General features: G+C 40.6%; 2 protein-coding genes across 3 annotated transcripts in view; one reads left to right on the plus strand and one right to left on the minus strand.

The window, feature by feature from the left end:
- On the plus strand, positions 1-1930 carry PNMA1 (PNMA family member 1). The gene has a single exon (XM_032344997.1). It carries the CDS (start codon positions 57-59, stop codon positions 1116-1118), a length of 1062 nt encoding a protein of 353 aa, XP_032200888.1. The 5' UTR covers positions 1-56; the 3' UTR covers positions 1119-1930.
- Positions 1931-7174: 5244 nt separating this feature from the next.
- The window catches only part of DNAL1 (dynein axonemal light chain 1), a 33597-nt gene continuing 27733 nt past the window's right edge, over positions 7175-13038 (minus strand). For both annotated transcript variants that reach the window (XM_032345004.1, XM_032345003.1), the window contains 2 exons: positions 12888-13028; positions 7175-9336 (listed from right to left, as the gene is read on the minus strand). In XM_032345004.1, coding sequence (XP_032200895.1) covers positions 9296-9336; positions 12888-13028 — 182 coding nt within the window. In that variant the 3' untranslated portion in view covers positions 7175-9295. The remainder of the gene's footprint in view (positions 9337-12887; positions 13029-13038) is intronic.

The following is a 13038-nucleotide window of genomic DNA, read 5'->3' on the forward strand; positions in this document are numbered from 1 at the left end:
AGGCAGAGACAGCCTAATCCGTATTTATAGAATTGGGGCCCGTGATAGTTGGGAAAATGGCGATGACACTGTTGGAAGACTGGTGCAGGGGGATGGATGTGAACTCCCAGAGAGCCCTGCTGGTCTGGGGGATCCCAGTGAACTGTGATGAGGCTGAAATCGAAGAGACCCTCCAGGCTGCGATGCCTCAGGTGCCCTATCGAGTGCTTGGGAGAATGTTTTGGAGGGAAGAGAATGCGAAAGCAGCCTTGTTAGAGCTCACTGGCGCTGTCGATTACGCCGCGATCCCCAGGGAGATGCCGGGGAAAGGAGGGGTCTGGAAAGTGGTCTTTAAACCCCCGACTTCCGATGCTGAGTTTTTAGAAAGGTTGCACCTCTTCCTGGCGAGAGAGGGGTGGACCGTGCAAGATGTTGCCCGCGTCCTTGGCTTTCAGAACCCCGCTCCCGCCCCAGGCCCAGATATGCCTGCAGAGATGCTAAACTATATTTTGGATAACGTTATTCAGCCTCTTGTTGAGTCCATATGGTACAAGAAGCTGACGCTCTTCTCGGGGAGGGACATCCCGGGGCCCGGGGAGGAGACCTTTGATCCCTGGCTGGAACACACTCATGAGGTTTTAGAGGAGTGGCAGGTGTCTGATTTAGAAAAGAGGCGGCGATTGATGGAGAGTCTTAGAGGCCCTGCCGCTGATGTCATCCGCATCCTCAAGACTAACAACCCTTCCATAACCACTGCCGAATGCCTGAAGGCGCTCGAGCAGGTGTTTGGCAGCGTGGAGAGCTCTAGGGATGCGCAGGTCAGATTTCTGAACACTTACCAGAACCCGGGAGAGAAGTTGTCTGCCTATGTCATTCGTCTGGAGCCTCTTCTGCAGAAGGTGGTGGAGAAGGGGGCCATAGATAAAGATAACGTGAACCAGGCCCGCCTGGAACAGGTCATTGCAGGGGCCAACCACAGTGGGGCCATCCGAAGGCAGCTGTGGCTGACGGGGGCTGGGGAAGGGCCTGCCCCTAACCTCTTCCAGCTGCTGGTGCAGATCCGGGAGGAGGAGGCCAAGGAGGAGGAGGAGGAGGCTGAGGTTGCCCTCCTGCAGTTAGGCCTGGAGGGGCACTTCTGAGGCCCTGGAGTGGGGCTGTAGTGCAGATGTAGATCACAGCCGATTTCCTTGTCTCCGTGCTGTCTTACAGGTGTGTCTCTTAGTTGTGAAGACTTCGCCATGTTCTCTTGTTTTTGGTGGATGGGGGGGGGGGCGGAGGGAGTCAGGCCTGGGTATTCGTGTAACATTAGTACCGCCTCGCCAGTGAGCACCCTGCCCTGCTCCAAGGGAGTGGTACTGGCTGCAGTGCCGAGTACAGACCTGTCCGCAGGAGCTCAGCTGTCCTTGTGGCAAACTTCAGTTGTAAAAAAACATGTGAATTCGTGACATGTCCCATTGAGACAATTAAATGTGAAATTGCATGTTCAGATGTTCAGCGCAGGGCCTGGCAAACCCGAGAAGTGTTCAGTAAATACAGGAGCTGTTGTTAACTAATACCGTGAATAGTTTTTTGTGTTTACAGTAAATTGCTCCTCATTTACATTAATGGAAAGAAACGTGACTTAATTAGATGCTACTTAGTTATTCAAACAAAGCGAATTTCTTACTTTTCATCTTGAAACATCTGGATCAGTTTAATTGAAGAGTATTCTGAGACTATGGAATGGGGTGTTAGAAAAATACTGCAGTTCTAGAATTATGTAAATCAATTTTTCTCTGTACAAGATACAGATATAAATTGCATGGGGAGGTTAATAAGAACCGGTTACAGTATCTGTACCCCCATTTCAAATATTTGTCATTGAATAGTAGTTCTTGTTCATGCTGATTCTAAGTGTTCTAAATTTGAAGTTATCAAAATACATGTAAATGAATAAAAGAATTTAAAAAAATTCTGTTGTTTTTCTGACATGTATACAAAATTTCATTGTAATTAAGCTCTATATTCTTAGGAAGACTTCCCCATGTCACTAAAACAAACAAACAAACAAACCAGTTACTTTATAGCATACTACGTTAAGTTTAAATTGCAGAACTTTTTAATGTATTCCATTTTTGCACGTTTTCTACCAGGCAAATGTTAGAAGGCTAAATAGATATAAGTAAATATTAACTTACTATACAATGTTAGGAAATCCTGAAATGAGGCTCAGTATGCTATCTAGCAATGCTTTTTCTCCCCTTTTAAATCCCTTTTCAGGTAAAAATGTTTTGCTACAGGAATTCCTCATACCTGTTTAAAATGAATGTTTCAGATTTATAGCAGTCCTTTTATATGAAAATGGTATAAAGAGGGACAGTTTAAAAACATGTTTGACTGAGGGACGCCTGGGTGGCTCAGTTGGTTAAGCAGCTGCCTTTGGCTCAGGTCATGATCCCAGGGTCCTGGGATCGAGTCCCACATCGGGCTCCTTGCTCGGCAGGGAGCCTGCTTCTCCCTCTGCCTCTGCCTGCCTCTCCTGTCTGCCTGTGCTCACTCGCTCTCTCTCCCTCTGTGTCTGACAAATAAATATAATCTTTAAAAAAAAAAAACAAAAACATGTTTGACTGAAGAGAATCAGTGACTGAAGATGTTTTGTCTTGAGATCCCAATAAATCCAGAAATAGTTACATGAACATAAGAGTTCAGTGGGGTTTTCCCCTAGTAACAAGGCTTTAAAATTATAGCCAATCTATTTAACAATCATAAGGCAAAAAATTATTTATAAAGGCTAATACTGATATACAGTCTAACAGAGTTTTCTGCATACTCACTTATGTCCTCTCTGCCATGTCAGGTCTGTTCCACCCTCACAATCTTCTCTCCAGAGATCTCCACATACTTGACCCTCACAACAGATACCGAGTCTTCGCTTCCCCCACCAAACATGGCCTCATTCCTCCACTCCCCAACTCATTCCCATCATCTTGGTGGCATGGCACTGGGTACACACACCCCACTTACTTCTTAGAATCTTACCTGTACACACACAGCCACTCCCACCTCCCCCCCAGCACTCCGTCCCCACCCCCATGGATACACTGCAGCAGTCTCCACCGCAACCATACGTTCCCGTCTCTCCACACGTACACACACATGTGCTCCCACTGCCGCTTCACACCAACCGGCCACCACACATATACACACATTCTCACCCACACATACTACATTCATAACAAAAATAATGAGTTCATTTTTTTCACCCAGTGTCGCAGGCATCCTTCTACGTCTGTACATAGGGATACACCTTCTTATAGCTGCAGAGTTGACTAAATTTTAGAAAGGAGGGTTATCACTTAGGATTCTTTTATTATATATAACAATTATATATCTACATATACATACATATATATTTAATACAATACATATAACAGTATACATGTCAGGATTCTAGACATCCACCCTTTAGTCTAGAAAATAATGAACTAAAAGTAATCAGCTGTTTCTAATCTGAATTAAAGTTTTCTCTTTATAGGCTCAGAGACTAAAATCTGCTTTTTAAAGGAGGACAGCAGGGCGCCTGGGTGGCTCAGTGGGTTAAGCCACTGCCTTCGGCTCAGGTCATGATCTCAGGGTCCTGGGATCGAGTCCCGCATCGGGCTCTCTGCTCAGCAGGGAGCCTGCTTCCCTCTCTCTCTCTCTGCCTGCCTCTCCGACTACTTGTGATTTCTCTCTGTCAAATAAATAAATACTTTAAAAAAAAAAAAAAAAGGAGGACAGCAGCAAGAAACATCCTTAAAACCAAAAAACTGTGGAATAAAGAAGTAGAAACTGCACTACAGTACCATTCTGAGACCAAAATTATATTCAGCTGATAGTGCAGAATACGTGCTGAGACAGCATATAATGTTACGGCCATTCCGTATGGAAATTCCGTAGGGAAATGCTATGCTCTTCCCTACTTCTTGTGTATCACAAAGGGGCTGGCCAATGTCAGGTTATTCCAGACTACACATCAGGGGCCTGTTAACCAATCTTAACCTCCTATACCACTAGTGAGGAGAAGACTAGGACTTGTCACGTGCAGTAGTAACTTGCTCTCTTGGGAAGCACTCTTTCCAGGATACTAATCATTGAAACAGTGCCCAGAGAACTTATGGTGAAGACTTAGAAAACTGGGAGAGGAGACTGTCCTATAGGGGGAAAAAAAAAGCATAAAGAAATGAGTCAATCTCTCCCCCGCTTCTCTCATGCACACGCACATAAGCTCTGTGGAATGTTTGATCCGAAGACCAAATTTCTTCAGAATTGAATGTCATTGGAAGTCGTTGCTCTGTACTAGCTAAAACTAATGGGTCATATAACCAAAAAAGATACAAATTATTTTTTTTTATAAAATAACACAATTTATTACTATTTTAAAACATGTCTCACAAAATAACATTCAGAAACTCAACATTTCTAAATAATTTAACACAATAAGTTTAGTCATAAAGTCATGCTACAAAATTCCTGCATATAAAAGATTATTACCAAAGTATTAATAGATGTTAAAATGTTCTTCAGAATGGAGTTGGTTCTAGAAGCCAAAGATTCTGGAATGATGCTCGTTATCACGACTGACACCCTGGGAGAAGTACCTAGCTGTATGCGTATTCTCCATAGCTACTGACTCGCCAGTCCTGATGGAACTGATCCCTCTAGGCGATAGCACCTTAGAGGCAGGTACCCTGTGACAGATCCAAGAAGCAAAGAACTTCCCACCCTTGTAACATGAGCCACAACTTAATTTAACCAACATCTAAATTAATTTTGCAAATCTAGATGTGGGAAAGATAACTCACGAAGTTTCTATTCTGAGAGGATTCTACTTGACACATTCCCCAGAGGGACGACTGTCAATGTAGCAGATGTGGAAGATGACACCAACAAGGGACACAGGGAAATCCTGACTCTGATTATGTCAACAGACAACTACTGCGCAGGTGGGCTTAGAACGAGCAAGGATGAAGTTGGATTCTCCAATATCCACGTGCAGGCTAGGTATTTACCTATCTGCCCTTTGGGAGTACTTTCCACCAACATCCAGTTTATAATTTTAAAGTGCAAATCTACTGCAAAATAGTTCATTCTCCCCCACTCCCTTGTTAAATTTGCTGGATCAGAATTTGGTTGGCTGGTTCCCCTCTATTTTAGCCCAATATGGGAAATTTACTAGAATCCAGTTATGACTTCTCCAAGTGGCAAGAGAAAATTTTTCTTAGTTTAGGAAAAAAGTAAGACTCCGTCTCAGTTTTTTCTTTCAGTTTTCTTCCTTTGTAGTCATTAGCTTATAAAAAGGCAGGGATAGAGATTTAGATGTCGGATTTCTGAAAGTTCAGTGATTTTTTTTTTTAAACACACCCCCCCCCTTTTTTTATTGCACCTATTTTATGGTTTTACAAAAACAAAAACCAAAACCTCATGCTGGAGTGAAGATAAAGGAATACGATCAAGTTAGCTGTGACGGAAGCACCAAATCCATTACACTGAATCTTGCTTTATATTTAATTTTTCACAGACCCATTAAGCAGCCTAAATAAAGAAAATGTGTGTCAAAGGAATAAATTTCAGTTAAAGAATAACTTTCAGTTCAGCAATTAGTTTCCTCCCTTTACCAATACTTACAAAGTAAGGTCTTCACAAATTGACAGACTGTGGTCAGAGAGACACTAACTACTCATATAATCGATACTTTGACACTCCTCTCCCCCCACACACATCAATTTTCAAAAGTTAATGATTAAATCCAAACTTTCTAGACCCTACACTTCTTCCATTTAATCTTAAGAAAAACCCAGGTAGAAGATTCTGGGTCAGAGAGATAAACAATCTTCCATTCCACTTACACATCACCGATTTTGAGAATAAATCAACAGTTAAGATTCATTTCTTATTCCTTGTTACTCTACTTCAGACCACTGGTAAAAGGTATAAGAAGAAGTGTCTATTCAAGCCAAAATTTCTTTTTCCTCACAAGAACCACATTTAAGTATCTTGTAACATCATGATCAGACATTCCTCTGATCACATTCAAAACTACATCAGCTAACTTTCACATCTGATTACCAAATTTTGCCAAATTTTATACAATACTTTTCTGTATTTAATGACTGCTACAGTCTGGAAAATTCTATGCATTAGTGGACAATGAAGGAACATTTAAAGAATGAACACTTAAAGAATGATCCATTTTCTAAAAGCACACTCAGAAAGTTCAACTTTAGAGATAAAGAAAAATCTACCATAAAGTTGAGTTCTGTTAGAGTGATAGAGAGGTAGGTTAATAATTACTGTCCTAAGAAAAGCAAGAGTGCTAAGAAATAGAAGTTGAGACCCTGCTGAAAAATATAAGCTGAACCTTCCAGCCCTGAGTTTCTAGTGTTATATGAAAATTATTAAAATGACCATTACCAAAGAGAAAAACACCAAGGACCATTTTCGTTCCACCCATGATTATTAAATATGACACCTTCTCACATATAATAACTGAGGTGGCATATATGACAATGGAGTGAAAATAATGCACCCTGGACAAAAGGAATGTTAGTATAAAGCACTGGTTCTTCACCAGGGGCAGATTTGCTCCTATGCCCTGCCAGAAGGGACAGATGGTAATGTCTGAAGACATTTGTGGTTGTTACAACTAAGCAGGGGGTACTGCTGGCATCTAGTGAGGAGAAGCCAGATATGTTGTTAAACATCCTGTAATACACAGGACAATATCATCCAACCCATCGTGTTAATAGGGCCAAGACTGAGAAACTCTGATTTAAAGGAATAAAATCCTATGAACAGAGAACACAAAAACCTTTCAAGGTCTTGACGAGGTAATATACCCATAAGCTTAGAGTTAGGGAACACAGAAAAGTTGAATTCTTTGTAGACTAAAATCAAGTTACCTGTGAAAAATTAAAATACTGAACTGATTTTAGAGCTCTACCATCATTATGAGAATAGAAGAAATTTAAATGAGCCACTAAAATGGCATAATGCTTTAAACCAGGAGCACAGAGAAAAGCCATTCCAAGTAGGTCAAGTATATAATCCATAAACCAAAGGGATTTAGTATCTGCTAAATTTGCCAGTAAAGGATGATTTAAGGAATGATTGGAGAGAATGTTCAGAACGAACTCATACATCCTATCTTCCATTTTCTAATGGCATGGATTCTGGCTTTAACTCCATGAAATGGATGCATAGAAGTCATTCAAATATTTGCTGAAACTAAATATGAATTTTGTGTGAAATGGACACAGAAAAGCACCTTTCATTTCTTTGAGAACTATCAGTGATTAAAGACATTAAGAAACAAGGAGAAGCTGAGAAAATTAGTTTCCATATTATAAAATTCAGAAAACCACACACCAACACTGTAAGCCATTTTACAGATTCAATATGAAGTCATCCCTTCCTATTACATTCACTTCCAGAGTAACTTTTGAAAATATATCCATAAATTGTAAAATGGCTTCAAGCTTGCCTACTGGGTGAAGTGTAAACTACAACTGAACTACAACCGAAGAAGATCGTCTTCCCTCCTAGTTTGGGGGACTTAAACATCACCACGGGGAATACTCATTGTCTACAGTTCACAAAAGAAGTACCCAAAGGCTTTGAATGTATAAGCCAGAGTAAAGATTTCTTCCTATCAGATTATGAGGAAGAACAAAAAGGAAGCTAAAAAAAGTGTTGGACTCATTTTTCCTCTTGCTGTTTATACTTAGTATTGATTGTCAAAGCAGTGGTCCCTTTAGATCAGAGTGACTCAGAGAACTCATGTAATTCCCACTTAAATGATAGCTGAAATTTTCTGAAAGCTAGGACTATGCAATCACTTTTTTAAAAAATGACTCTCCCCTCTGACTGATTTTACACAAGTAAATGGGGAAATAAGAATCAGTCTCTGGTTGAGGGACTTTAGGCACAATTTGGCAGAGCGCCTCTGACTTCTTTTCTGCAATCTGTGATTCAGTCATGACTTGCTATGAACTTCCTCTGGTTACTGACTACTGACTACTATACCTGGTACTTTCCAAAAAGATTTTTTTTTCCTTACAAATTCTAAGCTCTGTATCCAACTATTGCTTTGCAATTTTGAGGTTAAGTCACCTACCATGCTTCATAGAGAAGGCAATCTTCAAAAATATTGCCATTTGTCTGGGATCCCATAATGAAATACCTCTTCTCTTTTCCCTCCATAATCACTTACATAATTCATTTTAAGAGCTGGCTAACTTAGAAACATTCTAAAAATATATTTTGAGATTCTAAATTTAATCTACTGAAAGGTATCAGATGCAGTCTTTTAGGTTCTATATTCTTATTTATAGCAACCACTTCTCCCAACATGAGGGTCAACAGAACAAAGTTATTGGAGAAAATTTTGATATATATGAATAGCCAACATTTATACTAGGAATTCAAAATATAACTACTGTTTACATATATTCCCTTATATAACATATAAGGGACTATAAACCAAAAAGTGTGCCTAAAGTCAGGTCCACATGAATAACATGACCACAGCAGTGGTCAAAGGAATGATCATGGCCGTCATTTTCACCACTGACCCGGACCACAGCATGACTGACTGTGCGCAGTGACTCAAGTGGCCAGGCATGCAAACACAAGCTAAATTCCAGTTGACAATGCACATGTTTTTTAGAAAAACAAGTAAGTAAATATAACATGGGCTATAAGGCCTCCAAGATATTAATTTTTCCTTTTTCACCACAGCTTTTCCAACTGGGCTTTGGGAGTCTTTGTTCTAGGACTGCTTTGTATTTCTTCTAAGAGGAACCCTTCCTGTCACTGTGGTGCCTTCTGAACCAAAGGCATAACACATTTGTGCTTCTGAGTCATAAGGACATGGACCTTCAGGAAAGATGGTCTACAGATTCAAAAGTTAAGTATATATATTTAAATGCCTGGTCTGAAAAAAAAAAAAAAAACCTAAACAAGCTGAATAAAGAACAGTATTTGTTGTTCTTTGTTGTTAAAAATGACTGGTCTATAAAAGTTTTGTAGACGGGGCCACATAAGTACATAACTGGGACTGAAGACAAAAAACTGAGAATTTGAGTTTCTAAAAAAAGTACTAGGATGTATGAAGTTGGTGTTACCGTTTGCGGGGAGAAACACTCAATAGGTTTAAAAAAAAGATAGGAATGAGAGATTTGTTTTATCTGAAGAACCTTTTGCCCCACACAGAATCTTTAAAGTAGACAATTATACAAAACTTATCTATTGTTCTTATGACATTTAAATAAGTTAACACAAAGCAGAAAACGTGGTGTTAGTTATCTTCTTCCTCATCCTCTTTAATTACTGGGGTACCTAAAATGAAAAAGAAAATTATTTCTGGTCATTCTCAAAAGATTGTTAAAATTCTAAATGAAAATATTTTCCTATTAACTTGAGAAGCTATGAGATGCTAGGAAGTGTGCCATAATAAAAATAATTTCATAAAATAATCTTAATTTCAAATTATCCAAAAAGCCCCTCAGGGAAATTCTCAAATGGATTAATATAAGTACTTATGAATATGGCTCCCCAAATACAGAGTTGCACATGAAATGGTTACAGGTGCCAGGCAGAAAAATAAAGCCCGATCCACAGTAAAAACTTTGTATGTTAAACACAAAGAAATATTCTTCATTTTTCACAATAAAAATACAATCCCAGTGTTGCCAGAAATCTGAATTTTTATATTATTCTCCCAAATATTAAACAATAGGGACAAATTTGGGGGCGGGGACACATCTGCAGGCTGTCACTGGGCCAAGGGCCACCCATCTCTGAGCACTGGCATTTGAAGCCTGCCCACAATTTGACCTCGATCCACTGTTCTGTCTTAACTCCTCAGACAGTCACCTTCTGCACCAGCTAAACTGATCAATTCACCGTCTCCCAAACTCACCGTGCACACTCTTACCCCTGGAGCCTTGTTCGACAGAGTTCCTCCATTTTGGAATGTCCCACAACTCGCCTTCCATCTAAACCCCACCCTTAGTAAGAAACCAATCCACTGCCTCTTCCTCTGTGATCCTTCCGTACACAACATTTATGTTGTTTATGTCAGCAAGCAGAGTTTCATCCCTCTGCACTCCCCACAGCATCTTTTTGCAGGGGGAGAGTGAACGTGTTATTGGAGTATAACATCCAAAGTACAAAAATTACAGATCAATAAATATACACAAAGTGAACACATCTGGTAATCAGCACCAGATTAGGTAGAGAACATTATTAGAAACGCCAAAACTTCCTCAGGTCCCCTTCCATTCACTATCCCCCACAAAAGGCTTATTCTATCCTAATGTCCAACACCACAGGTTATTTTGCCTGTTTTTGAAATTGATATGAACAGGATGGCATAATATACATTCTGTGTCTGGCTTCTGTTACTCGACATTATGTTTGCATGACCCATCTATACTGTGTGAAATTTGTAGTTCATTCTTTCTTATTGCTGTTTAATATTACATTGTATGAATATGTCATAATTTATTCTATTGTTGATGGGCATTTGGGTTGTTTCCAATTGATAGCTATTAAAATAGTGCTGCTATGAACATTCTCATACACGTCATTTGGTAAACATATATATCCTTTTCTCTTGGGTATATAGCTAGGAGGAAAAGTGGGGTCATAACGGATATGTATGTAGAGCTTTCATAGATAATGCCAGTTTTCCAAAGTGGTTATACCAAGTTACATCACCATCTGGCAAGGTCTGAGAGTTCTAGTTCTCCATGTCCCACTAATATTTGGCATTATTCTTTTCATTTTAGCTTTTTAAGATTCTCCAGTTCTGCTTATAAGCAACAGAAGTGAAGCAAAAGTAGGCAAATGAGCAGCTGTAGCTATCTCTGTTCTGGTCTATTCTACTAGGGTAGACTAAGCTGGTTCTCCTAGGGGCTGTTTGGATTGGCTTGAGGTCAATACTTGGTCCAAAAGCCTACAATGTGGCTTGGTCTATTCAAGGTCTACATGGGGGGTTCTGTTCCATTTTTAAGGGAAGGGTTTTATTTCCTGTAGGCAACCCTGAAAGAAGACAAATGACTTTAAATGGTTTCTAGAATCCAACCAAAGGTGAACGTTAAAAAGCTAAAGTTCAGGGGCGCCTGGGTGGCTCAGTGGGTTAAAGCCTCGGCCTTCGGCTCAGGTCACGATCTCAGGGTCCTGGGATCGAGCCCAGTATCAGGCTCTCTGCTCAGCAGGGAGCCTGCTTCCTCCTCTCTCTCTCTCTGCCTGCCTCTCTGCCTACTTGTGATTTCTCTGTCAAATAATTTTTTTAAAATCTTTAAAAAAAAGACAATAGGGGGGCACCTGGGTGGCTCAGTGGATTAAGCCGCTGCCTTCGGCTCAGGTCATGGTCTCAGGGTCCTGGGATCGAGTCCCACATTGGGCTCTCTGCTCAGCAGGGAGCCTGCTTCCTCCTCTCTCTCTGCCTGCCTCTCTGACTACTTGTGATCTCTCTGTATCTTTCAAGTAAATAAATTAAAAAAAAAATCTTTAAAAAAAAAAGACAATAGGGACGCCTGGGTGGCTCAGTTGGTTAAGCAGCTGCCTTCGGCTCAGGTCATGATCCCAGCGTCCTGGGATCGAGTCCCACATCGGGCTCCTTGCTCCGCAGGGAGCCTGCTTCTCCCTCTGACTCTGCCTTCCACTCTGTCTGCTTGTGCTCCCTCTCGCTCTCTCTTTGACAAATAAATAAATAAAATCTTAAAAAAAAAAAAAAAAAGACAATAGGGCAAATATGTATTTGGTACATGGGATGATGATGATGATGATTACGTAGTTGGATATTGCTTATTTGTTTCTTCTAAATATTTTTCTTTCTCTCCATTCAATCAGGTAGCCTAGTTGGCTCTGGATCACTGCTACAGGGGCATGTGGAAAGTAGAGAAAGACCATCAGATTTACCGGCTTTTGTCTTTGAAAGGCCTAAGAAGATTCCTGGAAGACAGTTTGTGAGAAGATGCAGAATGATGTGGAAATAAAGGAGGGGGGCTAGTGATTCTCTTTAGATTAGAAAGGTTATTTCCCTGGGCTGGCAGAAAGAGAGAAGTCTGTGGATTCTGGAACAGTTGGGATCCTTGCCTGACTTCCTGGGAGGAGGTAAGATCCAGAGAAGTCTAGGACTATTATCATTTCCAGTTTTTAGCTTATAAAAGAAAAAGATTTGGTGAAATTAATTAACTAGGGACGCCTGGGTGGCTCAGTTGGTTAAGCAGCTGCCTTCAGCTCAGGTCATCATGCCAGCCTCATGCGATAGAGTCCCACATCAGGCTCCTTGCTCCACAGGGAGCCTGCTTCTCCGTCTGACTCTGCCTGCCACTCTGTGCCTGTGCTCGCTCTCGCTCACTCTCTCTCTGACAAATAAATAAATAAAATCTTTAAAAAAAAGAAAAGAAATTAATTAACTAGCACGATGACGAAAAAGCTATTAAGTGGGAGAAATGGAACTTGAATCCAATCAGTCAGGGATAGCTACAAACATTGACACCTATCTTAAATATTGGTTAACTAAAATGAGAGGATGGGGGTAGAGCGAAAACTACAATTTGGGTCCAGCTGTGAAAAAGCGACTGCTTACCATTTATGTCTAGTTATCCTGCAAAATAATACCTGCCTTGAGAACAAGACCAGCTTTCTTGAAAGTTTCTGGTCTAGGGATGACCTTATACCAGTCTTAGTATGCTAGAAGGTGTTCATCTCACCCTGGCTCGACCCCGGACTGTAAAATTTCCTATGGAATGAAATGGCTTTGGAGATCAGGGACAAGCTATTTCTTTTTTAGTTTTGTTCCTTTTCATTATTCCACGTCACAAATTCAATCCCTATACCCAAAAAGCATTGTCCCAACCTCGCCCAGAGTCACTCACCATCCAGCTTTTTCAGTTTGGGAACTCTCTTGGTGGCCTCTTCAACCCAGTTTCCATCAGCAGAATGTTTCTCTTCCAGGGGATTGCCTACAAACACCAGGTCTTCCAGACATGGCAATTCTGCCAGCTTTACAAATTCAGCTACAAGTAC

The sequence above is a fragment of the Mustela erminea genome, chromosome 5, assembly GCF_009829155.1.
Source record: "Mustela erminea isolate mMusErm1 chromosome 5, mMusErm1.Pri, whole genome shotgun sequence".
Classification (NCBI taxonomy): domain Eukaryota; kingdom Metazoa; phylum Chordata; class Mammalia; order Carnivora; family Mustelidae; genus Mustela; species Mustela erminea.